At 37.7% G+C, this 26,046-nt stretch overlaps 1 protein-coding gene across 6 annotated transcripts in view; it reads right to left on the reverse strand.

Moving 5' to 3' along the window:
• The window catches only part of MLLT3 (MLLT3 super elongation complex subunit), a 259,467-nt gene that overhangs the window by 104,849 nt on the left and 128,572 nt on the right, over nt 1–26,046 (reverse strand). For 4 of the 6 annotated variants that reach the window (XM_036331263.1, XM_036331264.1, XM_036331267.1 and 1 more), the window contains one exon: nt 3,456–3,538. In XM_036331263.1, the coding sequence (XP_036187156.1) occupies nt 3,456–3,538 (83 nt within the window). Of the gene's footprint in view, nt 1–3,455; nt 3,539–5,505; nt 5,692–9,824; nt 9,915–26,046 lie in introns of those variants that run through there. The other 2 variants (XM_036331265.1, XM_036331268.1) reach the window with 2 other exon arrangements.

The following is a 26,046-nucleotide window of genomic DNA, read 5'->3' on the forward strand; positions in this document are numbered from 1 at the left end:
ACACCCAGAAGTGAAATTTCTGGGTCACTCTATTACTTGGGAACTCTATGTTTAACATCTCCAGGAACTGCCTTACTGTTTTCTAGAATGGCTGCAACCTTTTTAAAATCTCACCAGCAACGTATCAGGTGTTGGTGGTTTTTTCAAACATTAAAATGTTACATAGTCAAACAAAGCAATTGTTTCTCTTTACCAAACAGAGTTTGTTATATTACTAACACGTGATGAGACAAAGTGATTCGAACCCAGTTCTTTTGACTCAAAAGTCTGGGCACTTGAAACTGTCAGGATGTACCTACAAATTCAATGTTTCCACCTCCTCACCCAAACTTCCCCAAATCATAGTCTCCACTCATTTGCTCACTACACTTCACTTCTATCAATCTGCATGAAACCTGCTCACCTCTTTCATTGGGATGCCATTCTTTCCTGACTACGAGCTCACACTTAGTATCATTCCTTCTCAGCCTTCCTTGCATTTCCCTTCTTTCTTCATTGACCCATACATCGCCTTTAACTTTTGCAAAGTTCCCCAGGGGGATGACACCCACTCACAGGGAGTCCGTCCCGCCAACATGACTGTGACCCCACCCCCATCTGTATCCCTAGTCCAGCCCTTACTTGGCCACATGCATGTGTTCCACAGTCTACGCACATCTCTGCTAGGTTGTCGACCCGCAGAAACATCAAATCCACGCATTCTCTTAAACTGAAGCTGTATTCATCTGCCCTTTCTCCTGTACTCTATTCCTAGGCAAACAAGAATCCTAACTGCTTGCCAAGGTTAAAATACACAAAAAATCATCCCCTACTCTATTCTTCCTTCTCGCTCACTGATCACAGTCAAATTCTCTCCAACTTCTGTTTAGTATTCCTTCTCAGGAACTCTCAGATCTATCCCCTTTACTCCAGTTACCATAACCAGTGCCTTAGTTTAGACCTTCACCATTCCTCACCTCATCACTTCCCTGTTTTTGAACTTAACCTATTCTACCTCCCCCAGTGACAAGAGAGCGGTCTTTCTAATACAAAAGTTAGATTACATCTTTTCATTGATATAAAAGCCTTTAATGAAGTATCATTTTCTACAGGATAAAATGCCACTTCCTTAGAATAACCACCATAGTCATTTAATACCTTCCCTGCATTTGTTTCCTTTGTTCTCTCACTACACCCTATCCTGCTGTAACTTTGCAGTTCCCCATTAATGTGCATCACCTCATTCACTCAGCCTTTCACATATAGTGTTCCCCATGCCTAAAATGCCTTCCCTCCCCGGAGACCTCCCTCCCTTGCCCACCTAATGCAAACTCATTATTCAAGATGCAGCTAAAGCATGGAATCCTCTGAAAAGTCTTCCTAACTCTCCAAATAAGACATTGCCCTTATAGCATTGCTTTATTAATGTAATTATCACACTGAATTATGATCATTGTTCATTTATCTGTTTTTCTCTAAATTGCAAAACAGTCCATACAACCTTAGAGTTTCTTTTAAAGGGGGCGGGGGGCTTTTTCCAGCCTTATAATTTGGAGTATAAAGCCTTTTGGAAAGACATTTGGGCAATATCAACCAACATACTACATGCATATGAAACCCTGACCCAGTAATTCTCTTTATAAGTTTTATTCCCTTGACTTCATTTAATCATTCTTAACTATTTCATATAGCCTCTCCATAGATAAAATTTACTAGTATGTCAATGTAGACAGAGATTAGCAGGCACTTAATATATCATACTTCAATATTTTTCTGTGACTTGCCTTTAATTCACTTAGCAATATGCCTTTTCAAGTCAGTATTTTAAAATATCTGCGTTGTATTTCTTTGTAATGATATACTCACCTGCAGATCATTCCTATTTTTTTAGTGTTATAAACAAGGCTACCACAAACATTGCTGAATATATGTATTTGTTGAGTAAATTCTAAGGATGAATAAAATGATAAATATCCAAGCCGTGCAATATTTCAATGACTCAGTTTCCTTTCCTTAAAACTAGGGATATTATTTATGTCTCAGTAGTTCTTGTAAACCTACTAAATGATGCACTATATGTAAATGGCTCAGAGACTGCCAAGGTCAAAGCAAGCATTCAAATATTTAACTACACAGAAATAGGTAACTGCCAAACATGCTCCCAAAATATAAATTAAAAAACAAACAAATCAACAATAAATGGGGGTATGGGTAGCAGATCTGTAGGGAGGTGGTGTAGCAGGAATGTAGTATGTGAGATGGGTTCAAAAAGAAACAAAAAATGTGAAAAACAAAATTTATCCCGTCATCCAGACATTCGTGTTTGTCAGAATAGTCTTATTATAGCTTAATTAAAAGTGAATTATCCCTTAATCGTTTAGGAGATTTTTGCTGGGCCTTCCACCCATTGAAAAAGCCAGTGGGACACTGTTGCAGTGGGAGGTACTGGGCATGAGAGAGTGGCTTCTCAGTGGTTCTCCTACTTCACTGTGCATGAGAATCACCCAAAAGTTTAGCAGATATGCAGACTCCTAGGCCCTGGTCCAGAGATTCTGCTTCAGGGGATTTGGGATATGGCCTGAATCTCACTTCTAGCCTGCTCTTCTTGGGTGATGCTGATGTTGCTGGTACAAGGACCACACTTTATGGAGCAGTGTCAGGATAACATCCTATTAGCTCAGTCCCTTTTTAAAAAAGGGGGTGTGGATGTGGGCATGGATTATCTCACTTTTGGGTAAGTTTTAGAAACTATGATTACTTTGGAATACATGGAGGGAACAGTGTCCTTAAACATAACATAGCATTCACTAAGTGCTTACATATATTTGAAGCATTATTCTAAACACTCAGCTTTACGGTATCTAAAGTACCTACAGTATTTACAGGATCTAGCCACCTTCTGGGGTAGATACTCTTTCTCTATCTCCATTTTATAAATACAAAAAGTGATCCCCACAGAGGTTGTCCAATATTTTATAGTCTGTATGTTTTGCCACATTTGTTAACTGATGGAAGCTTTTAAATCCAGCAGAATCCATAATATCTCAAGTTGATATAATTGTATATATATGCATATCATGTGTGTGTATAGCAGCTAAAGATGACATATTATTCTTTGTAAGTCTAAAAATTCTAGAAATATGAAAATGAGGACAGGTGTATTTCACTGAAAAACCATAATTACTCTTTTCTATTTAAAAAACATATTAATCTTCTTTTTCAATAGAAACCACTCTTCCCTTAAAAAGAACATTTAATAATTTCATATAATCTGACTTCATACAATTGAAATTATCTTTTTCTAGCTACTTCCCCTGTAATTAAGGGGAACAATAGCTAAAATTCCTAGAGGACAAATTTAACTTTATTTTAAAATCATCTAGAGATAGAAGGGCTTATGAATCAAAACTACTTTAAATATCATTTGGTTAATGGAGGATCTTCTAGTGAAAAATTAATGGGTAAGGATTACATACCTTGTTTTTAAAATAAACCTCAATTGGCAAAATGAAACCAGCATACCCAGATTCTTCTACTTTGTAAGGTGGATCTTTGCACACTGAAACATTAAAAAGAGAAAACAGGTGAGATGAGAATAATAGACCAAGAGACAGTTTCCTTTCCTTTAAGAAAAAAACCCATTCTACCATCTAGATCAGTGATGGCGAACCTTTGAGCTCGGCGTGTCAGCATTTTGAAAAAACCTAACTTAACTGGTGCCGTGTCACATATAGCATTTTTTTGATATTTGCAACCATAGTAAAACACAGACTTATATTTTTGATATTTATTTTATATATTTAAATGCCATTTAACAAAGAAAAATCAACCAAAAAAAATGAGTTCAGAGGTAACACGCGTGTCATAGGTTCGCCATCACTGATCTAGATCATACTCAATTTTCACAGCCCTTTGCAAGGCCCCCATCTGCATCTCTGATCTATCCTTTATTTCTTCTCCAGAATCTATAATAATTTTTCCATGTAAATAAAATATGTAAATTATCACAGTCAACCATGATTATTAATGACTTTATTTTAGTTGTTATCACCCACCCTGCTTTAGGGAAACTGAGGAAAACTCCTCCTGGCCCAAAGCGTGAAAGTGTGCTAACGCAAGTCCTACTTACGTCTTTGATGTGAATCAGTCCACCCCTAGACTTCTCACTTCTCTGAGATACCCTGATTTCTATGCCTAAAAGTGGCAGGACCCCTTCCTTCCTTCGAAAATCCTAAATCCACAGTCTCCCAATGTTGTTGATGCCCATTAAGTCGCTATTTCTCATTTCGCCCAAATATGAATGCTTACTGAAATATTGGTATACACACAAACACTTAAAATCTATTCACATCATACAAATATATGAGAAACAATACGGCTTTAGTGTTTCTTATGAAGGAAGGCTATTAGGTAAGCTCTTGGGAAATGAGAGACACCCTAAGAAGCTAAATATTTCATCCCACTAAAATTTCCATTAAGTCAAAATCAGTGGCAAGCCAACTGGAGTCATTCTAGTTAAGCCTGCATTTGGGGTCTTGAAGAAATTCCAATTTCTTCACGAGGCCTTTCCAAACCACAAAGTACTATCATCTCTTCTCCCTTTACCCTCCCAAAGCATTAACTGTCTGAACCCAACAGAGTTCCTTATTACTATATACTCAGGAGTTTCACCTGTAATTTCCTTTCGTTCCTCAGAGACCAAAATATTTATCTCAGGAACATGAAGAGTGTTAAGGGCTCAGGCAAACCTGGGTGGCCATCCAGGATCCACCTCAGACTAGCCAGGCCATGCTCTACAAAGTAACTCAAATTCTCTGAACCCCACGTTTCTCTTCTGGACAGTGTAGGGATTAAACAGGATGATGTACGGAAAAGACACAGCACAGATCCTGGAACACAAAGTTTTCAGTAGTGACTGAAGTGAGGCAGGGAATCTAACCTGTAAAATCTAACATGTAACCTTTTCGGCTAGGAAGAGAAAGGAGGCAGCAAGTAGAAAGCCCTGGATTTGGATTAGAAGATGGGTCCACAGCCCTGGACTAAGAATTCTCCAGACAACTTCCATTTCCTTTCACTTTAAAAGGGAATACAACATCTATGCATCTCTAAGCACGGCCTTCAAAATGCAAGAAAACCACATAAGTGTGAGGCATTTTTATTACAGATGACCATGATGATGTACATGAAAACAGGTTAGGCATTCCACAAGTACAAATGTGGTTACAAAGCGGTGTGCTGAAGATAGGATTTTCACATTTGGCTGTCTCCTTTCGTCCACCTTAGAACCAATTCTCCAAACTGACATCAGAAGTTAATCAGGAATGAGGGATCTCACCTGACCTTACAAGTTTCTCTAATAAAATATGAAAAAGCACAAGAGTGGCTTGGTCCTTCACCCACTGACCACCTGCCAACCTGTCATGGATATTCAAATACCCTGAACACTGAGGGTGGGGGTAATGCTACTAAATGCACTGAGCACTGCCAACCACACCCCAGCTAGAAGGCTAGCATTATACCCACAACCTTTCTGGGCTGCAGAGCCCCTTTTTAGAACAGCAATTTCAGTGTCCAGGTTGCTGGGATTAATCACACCAATGTTGTTTGAAGGAAGTTTATTCTGCGGGTTGCTGTACGTGCCAGAAGTTATAGCTGTTCCTCTATACACCCTTTTGTATAATTCATTTTCTCTATTCTGCATGCAAATTGCTCCTAATATAGGAAACAGCTGTTAGTGAGCATATCTCATAGTTGAAAGTGTTAGATTTTTTCCACCCTCTAAAGGAAATGATGTTATGTATTAATATTCCAGAGAAGTCTGGTATTATAAGAAACTGTTTACCAACACATACCTCAATTATTTTTAAATGAAATACTTTCATAAATAACAATGAACAATGTCTGAGTTCTTCATTAGAAGCAAACAATATTTTATACACAATAAACATGCCAGACAATCAGTAGCAATACAAAAACAAACTTACAGTTCTGACTGAAGAAAGTCAAATTAGGGGGAATAGTTTGCTTGTTTATTTGTTTGTGTCTCTTATAACCAGAATCGTTAATATGAGTTTCTAACCCAGTTCTTAAAAAGAAACAGGAGTTAACACTAAGAAATATTTTAGCCAGTAGGGATAGTACATTAGACATAAAGCATTATTTTGAAACTAATAGAACCACATTTGGGATCTCCTTCTGTCACTCAACAACACTTCTTCATTAAGAATCCCTTTGCACAACAGTGGTATCATAGATAATTAGGTTTATCTGAGACATGATTATTGCTCATTGAGAATCCCTTTTCTTGGTCACTGACCACACTGTTACCTTTATAAGATCTAAGCATCTAAAACCCTTCAACTCATTCTTCCTCTCAGCTATTCAAGAATTAGATAATCCCTAAGAACTATGTAATAAAAGGCCAGGTTTCAGAAGTTATTGAAGGGGATATTCATCTTTGGAAAGCCATCAAATTTTTTTAGGTGACAATAAAATGGGAAGATTAACATTCAATCTTTAAACTATGAAAACTGATTCTGTAGAAATCAATGAAAACTCTTCCTCCTGTCAAAATCTGGCCCAAAGGTTAACTCTTCCGAGCTTCTCTGGTTGCCCTTATCAGGCTGGTGGGTAACATTCATTCACCTTTAAGATTCCTCCACTAGGCAAGGCCCCGTGAGGTCCACCGCCCCATCATTCTTCATATTTGTAACTCTGGGCGCTAACGCTGAGTCAAGTAACAGGTACTCAACAAATATTTGATGAATTGAATATTTTCAAGATTCATGCCACCCTTCACTAATTTACCATGGCTAAATACGTTGCTTGCTGGAAGCTGCCAAGAGTTGATATGAGCCATGAAATTCTTCTGCAAACTCTCTACAATCACCATAAACCTTAAAACATTGGTGCAGGCGATAAAAAGTATTGCCACAGATGAGTCTTGTCTTGAATGCTGAACACCCAGTGCTAACTGGTTCTAATTCTGATAATACCAAATTTTAGGAAACTGAGTTAACAGATTGGGCCAGAAGACCTCCAATGTCATTTTGAAACTAACATTATATAGCCATAAATAACATGTTTCTTCTCCTCTCCTCCCACACATCACTACCCGTGTACCCCAAGGCTCTAACTAGGAGACATTTTCAAAACTCTTTGTCCAAGAAACCACAGGTACCATGTAGCTCTAACAACACACAACACCCCAAATTCATGCCTGAGAGGAACAGACCAAAGTTTTTGTACATAATGAGTAATTTTTCCTAAAATAGCCTTTCAAAAATAATAGGCACAATGGAGAGCCATATGCATAATAGTCAGTATGATGCTAAATATGTGCATTGACCATTAATGTATTTAATTGTTTTAAGTTGAGCAGAAAAAGTACACAAAATTAAAACACATAAAACAGGGGAAGGGTCATGATTAAATTAATCTGGAATAAGTCAAATCCTTACTTACTACCTGAGATTTTTAATATTCTTCATTTAGGAGAAAAGAGTTTCAAAAATGAGCTGTGCTTTGTACAGAGAAATGTGTCTCTTAGATGAATAAATAAATGTATGCTTATATAATAATCACATATAAAATAAATGAATTTATATTCATTAAGAGGTCCCACATAGCAGCACAATTTACAATAGCTAAGATTTGGAAACAGCCTAAGTGCCCATCAAAACAAGTGGATTAAAACACTGTGGTACATCTACACAATGGAATACTATGCTGCTGTAAAAAGGAAGGAACTTCTATCATTTGCAACAGCATGGATGGACCTGGAGAGCATTATGCTAAGTGAAATAAGTCAATCAGAGAAAGATAAATATCACATGATCTCACGCATCTGTGGAATATAATGAACAACATAAACTGATGAACAAAAACAGATCCAGAGACAGAGAAGCATCGATCAGACCATCAAACCTCAGAAGGAAGGCAGGGCAGGGTGGGGAAAAGGGGAAAGATAACTAAAGGACTTGTATGCATGCATATAAGCATAACCAATGGACAAGACACTGGGGGGGGGGTATGGGGGGATGAGGACACATATGTAATACCTTAATCAATAAAGAAAAAAAGAGATCCCATTTTTTAGCACTAGATAAAAAAGAGGAAAATATGAAACTCTTCTAGACCCCTAAGACCCTCATTTAAGCTTTAAAAAATATCATTAGGCAATAGGTGTGTTTTTTTTCCTAATCCTTAGGAAAACAGCTGGTAGACTCCTTTCCAGAACCTCTCTCCAGTGTGTTTGCTTAGACACTATTATTTAAGTCCATCCGAATACTTTTGTTAAGGACTTGGCCCAGTTGCCCATTGATAATTATTGGTTTTACTTTATTTACTGTGTAGGACCCTTCAGGAAGGAAACACCAAACTCTCTTTATACATAGACTGGTTATTACCACTGCCGTATGACAATGTCCCTTCCAGCTTCAGCATTTTGGACTCCTTCTTTCCTGCTCTATTGCCACCACATCAGGCCCCATGAATAGTGAAAGAGGGTGCTGCATGGTCCATGTCGCTGCCCCCAACTGGTCCGTGTGAGCATTTGGAAGTCCAGGGCAAGTGTCCAGCTATCTGAGCACTGCCTTGTCACTGAACATGGATGGCCAAGCCCTTACACTTGTGACATGAAAAGAACAATCATCGACAGTTGGGTTTTGTTTTTGTTTTTATGAGCATGTACATGCACGCGCATGCGTGTGTGAGTACACACACACACACACACACACACACACAAAATTCTATTGTTGCTTCTATTTAGCCCATTTCTAAACAAAACAAAAAAAGTTTTTTCCCCTTTGTGTCACTTCCTCATTTCCCTGGAAAAGGATTAAAGATAACATCAGGCAACTTTTGAGTCCTATTATTGTTTTTACCTTGTTGGTATGGAAAATAACACAATAATTAATAAATAATATTACAAGAATAAACCCTGTGTTTCACATACTCACAGCTGTAACCCAACTTTAGTCCCACCCTTCATATATGCTATTAAGCCCATCCTCAATTTAATTCAGTGCTTTCCAAGGGTTGAGGCTGTCTCTCAAGCCTCTTCTCACCACTGAAACCAGCCCCCATTTATGAACTTGAATTAATGAAACATAACTTTAGTATGAGCTTCAAAGGAAGAGACAGAGCAAGCCTGGCAGTTGAGAACAAAGGTCTGGATGTCAAGGAAAAAGTATGAAGGCATTGGAAAGTAAAGCAGCATAATGGATTAGTCAGTATCAGCAGAGACACAGAAAATAATGAAGAAGAAAAAAACAGGTAATATGGATGAACTTTATACTTATATAGAGACCCTCATATTACCGCTACTCAGGGGGTCCAGGTGGGTAAAAATGGATTACACATATAAAAGAGGGATTATTGACTTTGAAATGGTACAGAACACTAGAATAGGAATAAGAGCTCAAGATTCCACATTGGTCATTCTAAAAAATCTAAATGATGACACATAAAAATGACTTTATTTGTCAGTAACTTAGAATTTTTAGCTAATAGACTCAGAATATCCCTAGCCTCTCTCTCCAGAGGGGAAAAAATGGGAACATATTTTTAAAATATGTGAACATTTTCACTTTTCTGAGGAGTTACATCATTAGAGTTAAGCAAAGCCCATCTAGCTGAGGTTAAATCAATACATTTCAACTTGAGGGAATATAACTGAGATATTAAATTAAGACCATCATCACAATCATTTCTTCAAGGAACATATAACAAATGAGCCAACAAAACACATAAATTGCCCAAAACTATATAACATTATGAGTTGTTAGGAATATTAAATATAAATCCTCAAGCTTACATCTTTCACTAAAATTGATAACACTTACACCAACTTGCCCTCAATTCCATTGATGTAACTCAATATATGGCATTTCTTCAAGTGATTGGCCTAGTGGAAATATACTTCCAGGCTAATGCTATGGGAAAGAAAAAAAAAATCTGTATTTTCACAGAAAGTTCCATCTAGAGACAGATTTGGTTCTTTTCTTGAGAATTATTCAAATGGAGAAAGCTTGAGATTTCTATCTCAAGGAAGACCATCATTTCTTTTTTAAAGTTAAACCTTAGGCAAAATATTTTTTAGAACACCATACTTCAGAAAGTCCATCTGGAAAAGCAATATTAGCTGCATGGGAAAGGACCTTGTGTTTGGGAGGAGCATCTTCATGCCGGTGTCTGCTACTACAGCTAAAAACCACTTCACCTGGGGTGGCGAACACAAAACACAATATACAGATGATGTATTATACAATTGTACGCCTGAAACCTTTATAATTTTATTGACTAATGTCACCCCAATAAATTCAATTTTCAAAAAAGAAATTAAAAAGGAAAAATAAAAGCTGATCATGGGGGCGGGGGGAAGAGATCCTCTTTATGGCTTTTATTATTTATCAGATATAAAAAGTCATTCAAAAGCCCCACTTCCTAAAACAATCACCTCATGGTGTCTGGAGGTAGGAGAAGTAAACAATCCCTGGGACAGCCCTCAGGCATCGAAGTTTTACCCCAAGTTTTACACTTGGCCCAGCTATCACTAAGGCCCATGCTGCTTTTTATTTAGAAGGAGGGAAATGTCATCCTCATTTATAAAATTAACCTATCTTCTCATTCATATAAATTCGTTATTTTCTCAGGTAGTAGCCTAATTCATTCAACCCCACAGGCACTATATAATCACAGGGCCACAAAGGTAAGACGGAGTCCTGATCTCAAGCAGATGACAGTCCAGCCAGAGATATTGTCATCTAAGTGCAGATTCTATTCTAGGGACTAGAAACAGAGCAATAAACACGGCCGACCTGGTTCCTGCACTTACTAAACTTATGTCCACTGTTGGGAGAAAAGGAAGGGGAGGAGGAGAGAAGAAAGAAAACACACATGGCAGGAAATATTGAGAAAGGAAGTACTGAGTAATTAGTGCTGCAATGAGAATAAAGCGGTATTGAACAAGAAATGCCCCGATGAAAATAAAGCAGGCTGACGTGAGGAGACTGGGGCACTCCTTCTCATTTTAGGTTAGTGTTCCCTGTCTGAGGAGGTGACATTTAAGCTGAGATCTGAGAGAGAAAGAGCCAGGCAGGGGGAAAGCACTGTTTATTTTGCTTACAGAGGAAGATGTGTGAACAACCTAAAGAAAACCTGTCCGTATATTTGCCTCCAGGGCTGCTCAGCCCCTTACCTGGTTTTTCCTCTCTAATTGAGGTGAATGTCACTTCCTCCCTCCTGAACATTTCCTCCTTATACTTCTCTTCCATCGTAAATTCACCTTTTAACACCCACATAGGTTTAGCTATTATGATTTCACAATCTTACTTCTCAAATCATAAATTCTCCCCAATGCTACAAATTCCCAAGAAAGCAATACATCTGCTTATGAAATCTTCATTACAATTCTTCATTATGAAGGTTTTTTTTTTTTAAGTAGATAGAATTCTTGGGAATTGTACAACCTAATTTTATTTGAATATATTTTTATTGAGGAAGGGAGAAGGAGAGAGATGGAAACATCAATGATGAGAGAGAATCATTGATTAGCTGTCTCCTGCATGCCCCACACTGGGGATCGAACCCACAACCCGGGCATATGCCCTGACTGGGAATTGAACCGTGATCTCCTGATTCATAGGTCAATGCTCAACTACTGAGCCATGCCAGCCGGGCTGTACAATCTAATTTTAAATGATATACTTTTTTTAAAATTATGCCCATTGAAACTTTAGAGCTCCTGTACACAATACTCACAGAAGAAGGAGTCTGGGCTAAGAAGCACCAACCACACACACAAAAATCAGTGGCTTTAAGAGATATCTGAGAAAAAGAAAGATCACAAGTGCAAAGCTATATGCTCAAGGGGAGGGAAATAGAGCTGCAAGGAAAAAAATCACACGGCTCAGTAGAGAAAGGAAGAGAACAGGAGTGATGACATTCAAAATATCAGAATACAGAAACTACAGTTTTCTCAAACACATACTCATACTAAAGGGCTATTTTTTAACTGAAATCATTTTTTCTTTTAATAAGACCACAGTATATAAGAGCCACTTTTAAATGTGTTACACCCATCTTTCTTCCATAGCTTGCAATTTCATTTTTAATACTTGCCTTTTAAGCAGAGGACAATGAAGTGGTTTTATACACAAGAGAGATATCAACTGCATTAGGATGATACAAGTGGCGATGTGTTGTAAAATAATCAAATATAATAAATCAAAGAGCAGACCCATTTCCCATTTTTTTGAGAGATACAACAGCCTGAGATCGCCACAACCTAACGTCACAGAAAACACCAAAAGATAAGGATCCAAAATGAGTCAAGGGTCCGTTTTTTTTCCCTTCTCAGTTTTTGCTTTATTCCATTTTCAGTAGGAAAAACAAATGCTTCCGGGGAAGTAATCAGACCGTTCTAACTCTAGAGGAAGGATTAGAACAAGCTTTCTTTTCAGCATCATTTGGACTCTGCTTTATTTTTCTGTTTAGCACTTGGCACAGAGATAGGCTATCCTAAGTCTCCTAATTGATTTAAGCTCCATTAGATGTTACAAATGAAGACAGAATGAGGGTGACACTAATATGAGGGCAACTGTTTACACATAGTCATACAGGAATGTGGACCCTGTTTAGCCTGACAATCTCTCAATCTTCTCAAATAAACCAGAGAAAATCCTGTATCCCCACCCTTCGAAAGCAGGGGTTTTCAAACTGGGTTTCAGGAAACCCTACCCCCCTGCAGTGTGTGTTAGCCATGGAGGCAGTTTGTATTGCTTTTATCAAAGCAATAGGGTGTTTGCCCCCAAACAATGGATTAAGGCCCCTTAGAATTATGTGGGGAAATAAAGTAAGCCACTGCTCAAATAAAATCTGAAACCACTGTTCACAAGGATGTTATAAAATTTTACCTATATCATTAAAGTAAATCTGCTTTTACAGAGTATAATTTTTTGCTTGCTCCTGCTAAATATAGTAATGATCTGTTTCCTCCTTGTCCTGCTCGTAAAAGTGAGTTACATCAATTTCTCAGATTTGCAGCTCTGGCATGCAGCTTCTGGCTAAATAGAGACAGAGGTCAATTTTTACAAAATACCTTCTGATTACCAAATGCAGTGCTAATTTCATGGTACTTCTCAGGAACTCTGAATTCCAGGAATTACTTCCTAGGGGGAAGCAGCACAAATATAAATGAAAGCAAAATCGGAACAAATGCAAAACCTGTAATAGTCAATATTATAGGTGGGAACTCACAAAATGGAACTTAGGGAACGAAACCTGTTTAAAGAAAGCAGGTATGACGTCGCCCAAAGGAGAAAGAAAAAAAAATGTAATGAGGAGTAATGATTCCAGAAAGAGCTTAGGAGAAGATTATAGTACAAGCTGGAGTATATGAGAAACATTCCACTGATGGGTAACTGAATTAGGTATTTCTTTATGAGATACTAAGGAAACAAATTTTCTCAGAGGGAGATAAAAAATAGGACATTAGTAAAGAATTTAAGTGCCAAGACTAGTGGTTTTATACTTATTTGGGAATAATAGAGAATTGCTCTTGTGAGAATAAGAACAAAGGTAGCCAAGCAATGCCTGGCCACATTGACTGCTGCTCCAAATAAACCAAGGAGAATGGAAAGTGCAGAAATGTTGAGACAGGATATGAAGAAAGAGAAGGGAAAAGGAGGTTAAAGGTTAAGATGTTACCACAAATTATTACTGTACCCAAAACATAAGCATTGAGGATTCCCCAGTATACTGCTGAAGTGTAGTGTAAGGATTGTAACAGGCTTTGCTAATTTAAATCAAGGGACTGCTGAAAACTTTAATTTAGTAACAAGCAGCATTTTGTGACAGAGGAAGCTGTGTGATGTGGGGCAGAAGAGCTAGTGGCCAGAGCTCTGGGGAAGAATCCCCTGCACAGTTCAGATCCCCCCTTGGACACTCGCATATATGCTCTGTTCTTTATTCTAAAATGGAGATAATGCTATTGTGTACAGCATACAGCTCCCTGAAGCTTTAAGAGATCGTCCACACTAAAGGCATAAATGAGACAATCCCCATAAAGCTTTAAAAAGCTTTCTAGAAAGTAGAACTCATCCAGTTATCTAACAGTAGTCAAATACAAATAAACATCACAGAATTTACTTTGTACTTTCCCAAATACCTTCTAAAAAGAACATTTTAAATCCAAATATTTACAATCAGTTCAATGAAACATTCTTAGATTTTATTTTGGGAGAGGGAGAGAGGGAGAGAGGGAGAGAGGGAGAGAGGGAGAGAGGGAGAGAGGGAAAGAGAGAGAGAGAGAGAGAGAGAGAGAGAGAGAGAGAGAGAGAGAGAGAGAGAGAGAGAGAGACTGATTTGTTGTTCCATTTATCCATTCACTCATCTGTTGTTTCCTGTATGTGCCCTGACCAGTGATCAAACCCAAAACCTTGGCATATGAGGAGGACGCTCAAACTGAGCTACTGAACAGGACTTGGCCTTATAGCTTCCTGGCAGGGATGTATGAAAAAAGAAAATATTCTTCACTTTGAGGAATTCTTTTGCCTCAATCCATCACTAACAGTACTAGCAGTTGGTCCGCACTCTTAGCCTACCTTCGGACTCATAATGCCCAAATTAGCATATATTATGCAAAGGAAGCAAATTAAGCTTCCAAGGTTATGTATTACAAAGCAATGACACTGAAATGCTGCAATAAAACAAACAAGTAGAAAATAGAAATGTAATCTGAATTTGAGTCCTGTGGTGCAGCAACTGAAAAATTATCAAGGAATCAAGAGACGTGGCTCTGGCTCCATTTCTACCACAAAAACACTATCTGACCTTCGGCGAGTCCCTCCAACCACTCACCCCAGACCGCCTCTGTCATATGAGGAGCCAGCCCCTGCTTCAGAGGCTGCTTCAAACCTAACATTCTGTCATTCCAAAGACGAATCTTACGTGCTACTGCTAACTTGAGGACAAATGCATTTTGCTTTTTATATCTTCATTTGGGCATAAAACATCTATCAGCTAAATACCATATCTGCTACACAAATGAGGAAATTGGGACAAAACAAACAAAAGCAAAACAGAAACAAAGATTCTGAATCCCAGCTGAATTTTTTAAATGTTTCCTGATAAAGGCTTTTTCTTAGAGAATTTCATTTTTATTAGACCAATAAATAAATGAATACTAAAGTTCATTAATAGAGGCTGCCCCATACAAAAAGAATCCTATAAATTAGATTTTTATTTTCTTATTTTCATTCTGATTATGAAGTCAGATTAAATCTACTGAATAAGACCCTGTTTTATATGTATAAATCAAACTAGAAATGTGATTCCTCAGGAACTTGATATAATTTAGTTATAGTAGCGTGTCAACTCCAGTATTAAGGAATGAAAAACATCAGAACACACTGCCAGCACTTATGAGAAACACCATGTTTTTTAAAAGCTAATGTAAAATATTAAGTCAACTGTTTGCACATTAGGCAGAGCACATTATGTAAAAAGCCCTGAGTGTTATGATTTTACTACACATTGCACTTGTAGCACTCTTGCTCTTAATCACATTGAAACATATTACATTGCTTTTTAAATAGAATGCACCCTGCCACAATGTACTCCATCTTAATAGTATTCCAGAATAGCATGCCCATGTGAAAGGTAGGCTGATGAATAGGTTTATGCCCTATTCAAGAAGATGAAACAGCTCAATAGGAAGATTAAATAAGGCTCCTGCCAGTGGCTGAATCTTAAAGTCAAAGAGAACACAACTCAAACCAAATGTTACAGGCAAAGGTCAAACAAGAGAATAATTAAAACCCTAACTTGAGGAGCTAGCTAATGCTCGCTCATTCAGTGTAAATCAGAAGAAAAATTTCTCCTCTTAAAGTATGACCATAGTAACTTTCACTAAATCAGTCCCAAAAGATAAATTATAAATTGAATGAAGGTGAGTTAATTCTCAAAATAACATTTACAGGGAACCACTCCTATTATGAAACTATTGGGCCTTAAATGCAAAATTACACATTAAAATCCTATTCTTATACCATATTTAAAAATGAATCCCAGATTTATTAAATATCAAATATTAACATAAATACAAATTTTGCTGAGCCTTTCAGTTAATATTTTACAGAATTCTACTATAACCCAATTCATTTCTATAAAAAGAAAAAACTTGCAAGGAATAACCAGTAATTTATGCTTCCAGAGCACCTTTTTGTCTGCTGATTTGAATTTCCAGTCATCAGTCTCAAACCTTCTAGTGGGGGATTTAACTAAATGGATGAACATATTTCTCTCTATGTACACATACCGCCTACAGAATGGAAATACAAACTCAGCTATAAGAAAATTTGAGAAGTATAAAACAGTGCTAAAGTAATAGGAAAAAGGAAAAGTTGTTTATCATGATAGTAAATATGTTAGAGGCATAGTAATCCCATCTGGAGAAAGCCTGGTTTATTTAAATTTATCATAGAATGCCCTGGCCAGGTGGCTCAGTTGGTTGGAGCATCATCCCATTCCCCAAAAGGTTGTGGGTTTGATTTCCAGTCGGGAGGTGGGTTCAATCCCTGGTCAGGGCACCCCATATCAGAGGCAACCAATTGATGTTTCTCTCTCAGACCAATGTTTTTCTCTCTCTTTCTCCCTTTTTCTCTCTCAAATATATCCTCGGGTAAGAATTTAAAAAATATTATCAGAGAATAAGAGATACATTTGTGTTTTATAAAAATACTAGAGACCCAGTGATAAATTTGTTCACAAGTGGGGTCCCTCAGCCTGGCCAGCATTCAGAGCCAATCAGGGTCGTCTCCCACCCTGAGGTCATTCGGGGCAGGCCGGAGCGGGCAAGGGGACTGCGGGAGGTTGGCCGGCGGGGGAGTGGGGGAGGAGGAACCACGGGAGGTGGGCCGGCCAGCCAGAGGGGGCGGAGGGACTGCCAGAGGTTGGTCAGCCACAGGAGGTTGGCTGTGGGAGCGCACTGACCACCCAGCAGGCTGGGGGAGGGACCACGGGAGGTTGGCCGGCTGTGGGAGGCGGTCCTTTGGTCTTTTGGTTGCTTAGGCCTTTATATATATAGGTTCTCCTCCGGTGGTATCATATCCTATACTGAAAACCCACTATCTAATTTAGTTTCTCTTCCAAATAGTCACATTTTTGGACAATGACAATGATATCACCTAATGAACTAACTAAAGCACATGAATTAATACACACATGCGCACACCAATTACCCAGGTAGACTACCAAGAAATCAAATAAGCTTTTTCTACTTATTAATTCCTTTTAGTTGTTATTCTATTTTCATGAATAAATGCTGGTAGATAAATTCTAAATTCATCTGACTGTAATTTTGGGTCACGGTGGGTAGAAACTATACAACAGAACTTGAAATACCACAGGAAGAAGTTTTTAATATTTTATAATGATTATTTATTTATAAATAAATGCACTTACTCTCAAATACACTCCCACCCCCAAATAAACACATACCATACATGCAAATAAATAATTTTTTACTCTTTATAACAAAGAGCAGTAAAATGTTTCAAGACGGCAAATTTCAAATAATTTCTTCTTTATAGCTAATAGGTATGATTTATTTAATACCTTTCACCAAGTCCCTGAAAGATTGCTGATGTCACATAAATCCATAATATAAGGAAATAAGTATCCTAAGTAGCCCTGCCAGCCACTCCTTTTTACAGATGGGATATGACAACTTAAGCAATTTACTGAGAGGTCAGGGAGCTAATTCCTGGCATTCAATCAATAGATATTTATTAATGGCTTCTATGCCCAGCTCTCTGTGTTGGATGCTTGAATAAAAAGTACTTTCTCTTTTTTGCTTATTTGTATCTTCTCGTTATTTTACAAAACAAAAATTATTACTTGTATACTAAAAGAAAAATGCTTAAAACAATAATGTGATGCTGAATGAATTCAAGAATAGAGTAAGGTTTCTGAAATTTAAAATAGTTGGAAAGTCAAGGAGAAATGAGATAGATAAAGGTCTCACACCCATGTGTGCCTTCCACTATATACCTTTTCCTACATGTATATATAAAAAAACACACAATACATTAATAATTGAATTTTACAGAGAGCCAGATTTAGAACCAGCAAATCTGTGTTCACTGCCCAGCTCTGACAAGTTACATAATTCCTTTCTACCTCAGATTCTTCTATCCATAAAATAACTAAAAGCATCACTGTGCAGATCCAACATAATATATTAGGTAGGTTATGAGAAAATTATTTTGTAACTGCTAAATTCCTACCAAACAATCTTCTCACATGACTGTTTTGCCAACAGTTATCCATACTCCACTAAATGGGGTCAAAGAGAAGGTGCCATTTAGCCAAAATTTTTGACTATTCAAGAGTTAGGTGTTAAGAGATATTCAAACATAGTCTCTGTCCTTAAGACCAGTTCCCAGCACTTCTCCTCCTGGAAGCATGTCCCCGCCTCTGTTTGCCTTTTCCTTTCCCTACCCCCCCCCCCCCCCCATTAGCTTTTTCATTCCCAAGTTCCAAGGGCCCATCTTTACCTCTATAAATACCTCTGTGACTTTATAAATAAATAAATGTTCTCTTACAGTTTGGGTCTTGGCTCTGAATTCTTTCCTAGCCAAAACTAAAAAAAAAAAAAAAAAAAAAAAAAGAAAGAAAGAAAGAAAAGAAATTAAACACAGTTCCCACCATTTTATGGGTCTGGGACTCTAATAGGATGTGAATATTATGCCCCTACAACCAATGCAGCAAAGGAAAGTGAAGACCTTAAAAAAATTAGATAAGGATAACATAATTCTGCTAAGCTATTAAGATAAAATTAATAAATTTGGACATTTAATTCTTTTATAAGTATGGTTTACTTCAACTTCACATTTTATCAGTCTGATGCTTCTGTTTCCTCTCCATTGCTTTAGTTCTGGCTTCATTTAGATAATGGGTTGTGGCTATCAATATATGTATTCCTAGAAATTTGTTTTGCTGTTAAAAACCCCAATATTATTTAATTCTATTAAGGTTTTTATTTGCCTTAAATTTATTGAGATAACAACAAGTATATTAATAAGCTAATTATGCACATTTTTCAAGTCACCAGTGGATTTCTTGGGACAGGTTAATTTTCTGGGATGGTGCCCACCATCACCACTACTACCTAATTATTTCCAACAAGTGTGTTGCTGGTCATTTATTTACTCCTTTTCAAAAGCACTGCACACTTATTACACGCCAGGACTAAGAATGCAAGCATGAATAAAATAGGGACTTGTCTTAAAAAAAAAAATCATAGGTATTTTCTACGCAGGCACTTTAGATCCCAATCAAGAATTTCAGGTAAACTGCCATTCCCCATCCCTAGGCTGCAGCATTAAGTGAAGTACCAAGTCTCTAGTAGCACTAAACATTCGGGATAGAACAAACTTCCGATGGTTTAAACCAACCATACACGTAAGCACATGAATGTTTTTAATACAGCCGTTCTTGTTTAAAAAAAAAAAAGGGGGTGGAGGGGAGGGCTTTTTTAAGCTATAAACTGTAATACAAATACCAAGTAAGCCAAATTTAGAAATATACTGTTCCGAACCTTATCATATTAGTTCAGCAATTTAATTACAATTCAATCCTCTCCTAGTCAATCAAGAGTCAGTCACCCTCACTAACAAACTTCAATTATTTTCCTTTTCTGCAGTTGCCAATACTATACTTAGAAAAAAATCTTAGCTGAGACCCTATTGGTTTCATTACATTTAGTGGTCTCTAGATCACAAGATCAGCATCACCTGAGAAACTTATGAGAAATGACCATTCTGAGTCCCCACCCAGACCTCCTGAATCAGAAACTTTGGAGTAGGCCCCGGGGATTGGTCATCCCAAGACTTCCAGAAGATTCTAATGCCTGCTCAAGGGAGAGAGCCACTGCTCTGGCAAAGCAGAGAGGCGTTCTCTCTCTCTCTCTCTCTCTCTCTCTGAATCACTTTTTCTCACTTATTCAGTTACACAGCTGTTTTTTCCTCCACCACTGAGTAAAGTTACTTCCTTTACCCCATAAATCATACCACTTTCTAAAACATCACTATTTTTGAAATGACTGTGTACAGTCATCCCCTAAAATTTCCTTCCAAAATTGTTACAACATTCTTTTTCACCAACTGTAATTTTTTAAAAAGAAACAGAAAGAATAACAAAACGCTCCAGAGTCTGTCAACTTTTGATTCTTAACGTGAAAATGACACCAAGAGGTATGCCTGTTTTACTGCTCATGGTCACAGAAGAAACTTTCTCAACATCAGAGGCTACACAACCGCCTATTCCTTACTAACCGATGCTTTTTCATCGGTTAGTAAGGAGTAGGACTGGGTCCAAAATTCAAGCTTAATCCACCAGATAATATACAAACTTTTCCCATAAGTAACGTCAAGAACAGAGTAATCTCATAATGTCACTGCTACAAAAACAATAATCCTAAAAGAAAAAGGCAAAAGACAACAAAAATCCTAATTGTGCTAATAAACTCGAAGTGCAAAGTAGCTGCAGGCTATTTAACAGTAACAGACTCAAAGCCTGGCCCACATACAACAATGAAGCACAGTACATAAATAATTATTGTGCAACTTGCAGATTACTACTGTACTTTCTAGTCATTGCACAAATAGAATTTATTATACCACACTCTTGGTGGATGTCTGTTCCTAGAAGGCTAGAGATGATGCCCAATAGAAGTGTCAAATGCCTAGAGACATGGAATAAAGTTGACTCCCTTTACTGATGATAAAATAGCCAGTCCCTTGACACACGGGGACTCTGACCTTGCTGCAGCTGCTTCTTATTTGCAAGTGTCGACTGGGAGTATCTTTTTCTGTTTCAAGGCTCCTAAAACTGCAATATATCATTTCTATAACTCTTTAATTATTGGCTGATTTGGAACAAAAGTTTCTTCAGTAACCAGTTTACAATCATACAGAAACTTTTAGAGTAACCTACTTAAATAAATAAGTTGAGTATATTAGAGGGTGGGGTTTGGAGTAGTTGTAAGGAGTTTGCATTTGTTATCATCTAAATGCTAGCTAAATTTAGAAGACTAGTACACCCTGAAAATTAAGTTGGGGTAGAAATAAATGCCCAAATGCAGCTGTGAGTACTTTCCTTTTCAATGACTAGCTGACCCATAATCAATATTCATTATACTAAGTCAATTACTTTCAGGGTATTGTTTATAAATGGACCTATCCTATCTTGTCAGTCTGCTCCTGTACATGAATCCCCTCACCTGTATACTACAAGCCTCAGTCTACACCCCCAAAAGCCTCTGCCTTCATTCAGTTGAGGACCTGAACACATCTTAGTTTCAATCCCATCCTAATTTTATTTCATTCAACATATAGCCCACTTCTGATCTAGCTGCTAGCTCAAAGATATAGTGCCCTACATGCAGTTAGACCAAAGAGGAGGGAAAAAAGCCAAGAAATGTCCTATGACTATAATTTAATAACAGCAATTTTCTCCCATAGTTTGTAACCTATTTCTGAAGGCAGTATCCGTAAAATAAACATATTTATTTGCAAGAATATGCTCTAAATATTTCTATTCAAAATCTCCTCAGAACTTTTTGCATATTTTTAAATGGTTGATTGGTAAAAAAAAAAAAAAATAGTGTTCTACCCAACGAAGGGCTTTATTGTCATAAGTCAATATCCAAGACTCATGGCTGAACTAGACTAAATTAATTCTAATGATTCACCAAAGGACTATGAGGCTATTATAATGGCCACTCATCAAGCCAAAGCTTTGAGGCTACTTGACATTATAAAGCAATGGCAAGAGAAAATAAAAAGAAATAATGGAAAATCCATTGCTTTAAGAGTTGATTCATGCATTTTAAAGGTCTGCATAATTTATACAACCTTAAAGCTCAAGGTGAAGTTTTTTGGCGCTGATGGGAGCACAGAAATTTTCTAAACACAGCAGAAATGCCAACCACTTGAGTGTTCATTGCTATGCTTTCTACAACAGATTTTTATAATGTAAAAGAGAGCAGCTACACAGATATCCTTCAACAATTTACCTAAAGAAGGCACATCATCGCATACCCCTAAGTCTTAACAAGTTTTCACAGATACCCATCAAATCTCCCTTCCTTGAAGCCATCCTGAATTTTATTAACTTTATGGGTTAATTTCAAAGTCTGATCTGTTGCATTAAAAATAAAGCCCAAATCACCTGCAGTTAAAGAAAATAAGACTATGTTAACATATTAAACAGTTTCATATAACTTGCTATTATTAGGCTACTGTATTGAAAAGAGTCATGCTTATATTAAAGACAGGATCAGAAGTCTATCATTTATAGCTGATTACGAATGGTGCTTAACTCATTTGTTTAAAAAAAAAAAAAAAAAAACTGGGTCAGGAATGAAGCCCCCAATTTTTACATTTGGTTTTATGGAAAAATCACATTTGACTTGCGTTACTTTGATATACATTACCAACCTTTTCCAGAAATTGGCCATACTCTAAACATGGGGACAACTGCCCTACCAAAGTTGAGTCATCCTCCAAAATACAGGTATTTTATTTTAATGGGTTGAGGATGGCATACAGTAAAGCTGTCAGTCAGGGTGTTATTTCAGTTAGCAACAAAACTGTCCTACTAAAACAAACTACACATTTTATTAATGCATATTTTTCTAAATGTGAAATATGAGAATGCTACCTAATAATTTTCCCAATTATTCCAAATCTACTTAATCTAAAAACAGTTAGAAAATGACTATCCCAATATTAATGCTTTTCTTTGGGAAGGCTTATCTGGATAAAATGCCTTATGAAAAATAAGGCATTACAAAACCGAGCGTTTGATCTGGTGCCATCATCTCTACGAGCACCTCTACTGAAGAGGCAAGTCAGTGAGTTTGTTTTCTAAACAAATTAGAGAGACCCAAATCAGAGAAATACTGTCAAACAGTCCCTGAGACCGCAACTTCATTTTTTTTCTAAATATTTCCCAGAGTCAAATATGTCATCTAGCAAAGTTTCTGCATAGACTTCAGCATGCCACACCCACACGTTCCTCATTTATTATATTATGCAAATATCAGTTACAGCAGTCACTTGTGAAATAGCACAGAATTTATATCCTTAAAACAAAGAAGTAATGGTACCTTAATCCAAAACTCATAGAGGAATAGATGTCAGAGTAAATGGTAGTATATAATTATACACCAAAAATAAAATAAAAGTTTACAAAACTATGCTGGAAACTTTATTAATTACATCACACCTGGTTGAAATTCCTTGGAAAAGCCACTGAAACCCAATCTTCTAGGCATTTAAAATAAAAAATGTTTTACATGCTAAGACAATATCTTATCTTAAGGCCCCTCTACTAGTATATCCATTTAAGTATAAATAGCATCTCCATTCTAAAGACTATTTCATTGATTTCTCAACATGAAACATAAATTTTCAATAATAAATATAATAAAAGTTCAATTGGCTAAAATATCATGGATTAAACTCTCAATTACTGTCGAGTATGTTAAGGAATCTATCCTTTAAAGCAAAACAAAAGTCTTTACTATGTGTGAATAAAGGCTAGTAGTCTTTTGTTTTTCCGTTATGCTATAAACATGCTATAAATAGTTTGACAGACAGGTTCACCTTTAATTGAACCAACTCTGCCTAGAACAGGGACATGGACTTTTGTCTTCTCCCTTCCCTAGGCCCCAGTGGTATAAATGCCTGAGGGATTCCACACAAGCTTTAGATGTCTTGGACTTCGACCCTATTTGTTTTGGAACCATGGGTTCCTTTCTTATTAAAGTCTTCTATTTGCCAGGAGAACACTGGAACAAAAATAAAAAAGTCTAATGTGTTGACTTCAAGATTTGTTTCATCAGTCATGACAAAAAATTACAAGGGATTTTTTTTTCTTTTTAAAGCAATAAACTCGACAAGTTGCTTATGGCCTTCTTCTTTTTTTTTAGTATTTTATGTATGTATGCATGTGTGTGTGTATTTATTTATTTATTCATTCATTTTCAGTATTTTCCTGAGGAGAGGGAAACAGTAAGTCTCTGGTTTACAATGGCATTTGGCTAGTAAACCCTGATGCAGCCTCATTCACATTCTCCATGAAAAATCTTTTAAAGTAGACCCCCAGAAGTGAAACAAACTTTGCCACTCAAAACTAAAGCTGCCAGGCCAGTGTGGTTCAGTGATCAAGCATCAACCTATGAACCTGAAGGTCACTGGCTCGATTCCCGGTCAGGGCACATGTCCATGTTTCAGGCTCAGTCCTCAGTAGGGGGTGTGCAGGAGGCAACCAATCGATGTTTCTCTCTCATCAATGTTTCTATCTATTCCTCTCTCTACAATCAATAAAGACATATTTTTAAAAAAAACAAAAAATAAAACTAACTATTAACCTATCACCTTTATGTGAGCATATTTTTCTGTTGACCAGAAGGATGACAACACTGGACAGAAAAAAATATCAGTAATTCTCTCCTCCCCAATCTGCTCTGGGATTCATGAGGCCTGGATCTAGGCCCAGGTAGTGTCACCTAACTTCTCCCTGGGACTCAGTTTCTTCTATAAAATGGGTGGAACCAGTGTCCATTCAAATTGCACAATCCTATTCTGATGAGACACTGAGCTTACTATCCAAATGGTATGAGTTGTGTTTTGCACGCTCACTTTCACTAAATTTCCCTAAAATGAGATGATCACAGGGTGTGATCCTAAAGAGAAAGGGATGTTTTCTATAACTGTATGTTTCCAAGATTACTAACCAGTAAAACATATAAGTATTTAGGATTTCTTTTGGGGAGGGGAGGATGCAGAGAAGTGTTGTCCCCGCCTTTGCCAACTGCATCCCCTATTTATAACTGCCAAAGTAAGAAGTACAATCACTCTTTGGGCCAGAGCAAGAAAAACACATCCTTCAAATGGGAGATCCCCTAGGCCAGTGATGGCGAACCTAGGACACGCGTGTCAGAGGTGACACGCGAGCTCATTTTTTTGGTTGATTTTTCTTTGTTAAATGGCATTTAAATATATAAAATAAATATCAAAAATATAAGTCTGTGTTTTACTATGGTTGCAAATATCAAAAAATTTCTATATGTGACGCAGCACCAGAGTTAAGTTAGGGTTTTTCAAAATGCTGACACGCCGAGCTCAAAAGGTTCGCCATCACTGCCCTAGGCCCTGCCCCAGAGCTGAGCGTAGGGATGATGAGGGAGGAGGTCCTTTGCAGCGGGCCCATCAATGATCTCAGATTCTTGTTTTACTAGTGATCACTGTGCTAGGGAGCAGCACTTTGTTCCTACGTCTCCACAGTCTCCTCTCTGATATGTGCACTGAGTTAACACGATGTGCTTTGCAATGTCCACAGAGCCCTATAAGCAGCGCTGGCTCTCCCTGAACAGGTGCACAGGGGAGTGGGGATGTCCGTGATGTGAAAAGAGTTGTCCTGCAACACCTCGCACGGGACAGGTGCACGATAACCATATACTGACTGACTGCGGTGCCTCTTGAAAGTAAGCCAGAAATGTAACCCAGAGCCATGGCTGGTGAACGGCAGAGTGGCCAGTGCACCCTGCCAAGGGAGAGCTCAAACTATTGATCGTGGTCTTATTAAAACCCTGAAATCTAGGTTCAAAGATGACCTCAAACAGCTTCTCTTCCTCTGCAAATGATCACTGCCGTGAAGATGGCAGACACGGCTACGGCAAGGTGAAAAGAGCACAGGACTGGGAATACGATGACCTGGTTTCAAATTAAATCCACCACTTAATAGCTATGACCTGGGGCGAGTCATTTTAACCTCTCAGCTCTCCTCATGTGTAACAAGGGAATACTCCTTCCTTCACAGTCTAGTTGTATTTAGAAATGAGGCCATGACTGTGAGTGAAGGCACCTGGAGGGAAGGAGGAGAGGCGGAGGAGGGGCTGGCTTCAGCAGAGGCGAGGTTCCCTCTCCAGGAACTCAGAACAGAGTGCTCCTTAGAGGGCTTGGAGTAGAACAGCAGCTGTGGGGATGAACTTGA

This window comes from Myotis myotis, unplaced genomic scaffold (assembly GCF_014108235.1).
Source record: "Myotis myotis isolate mMyoMyo1 unplaced genomic scaffold, mMyoMyo1.p scaffold_m19_p_12, whole genome shotgun sequence".
Taxonomy (NCBI): Eukaryota; Metazoa; Chordata; class Mammalia; order Chiroptera; family Vespertilionidae; genus Myotis; species Myotis myotis.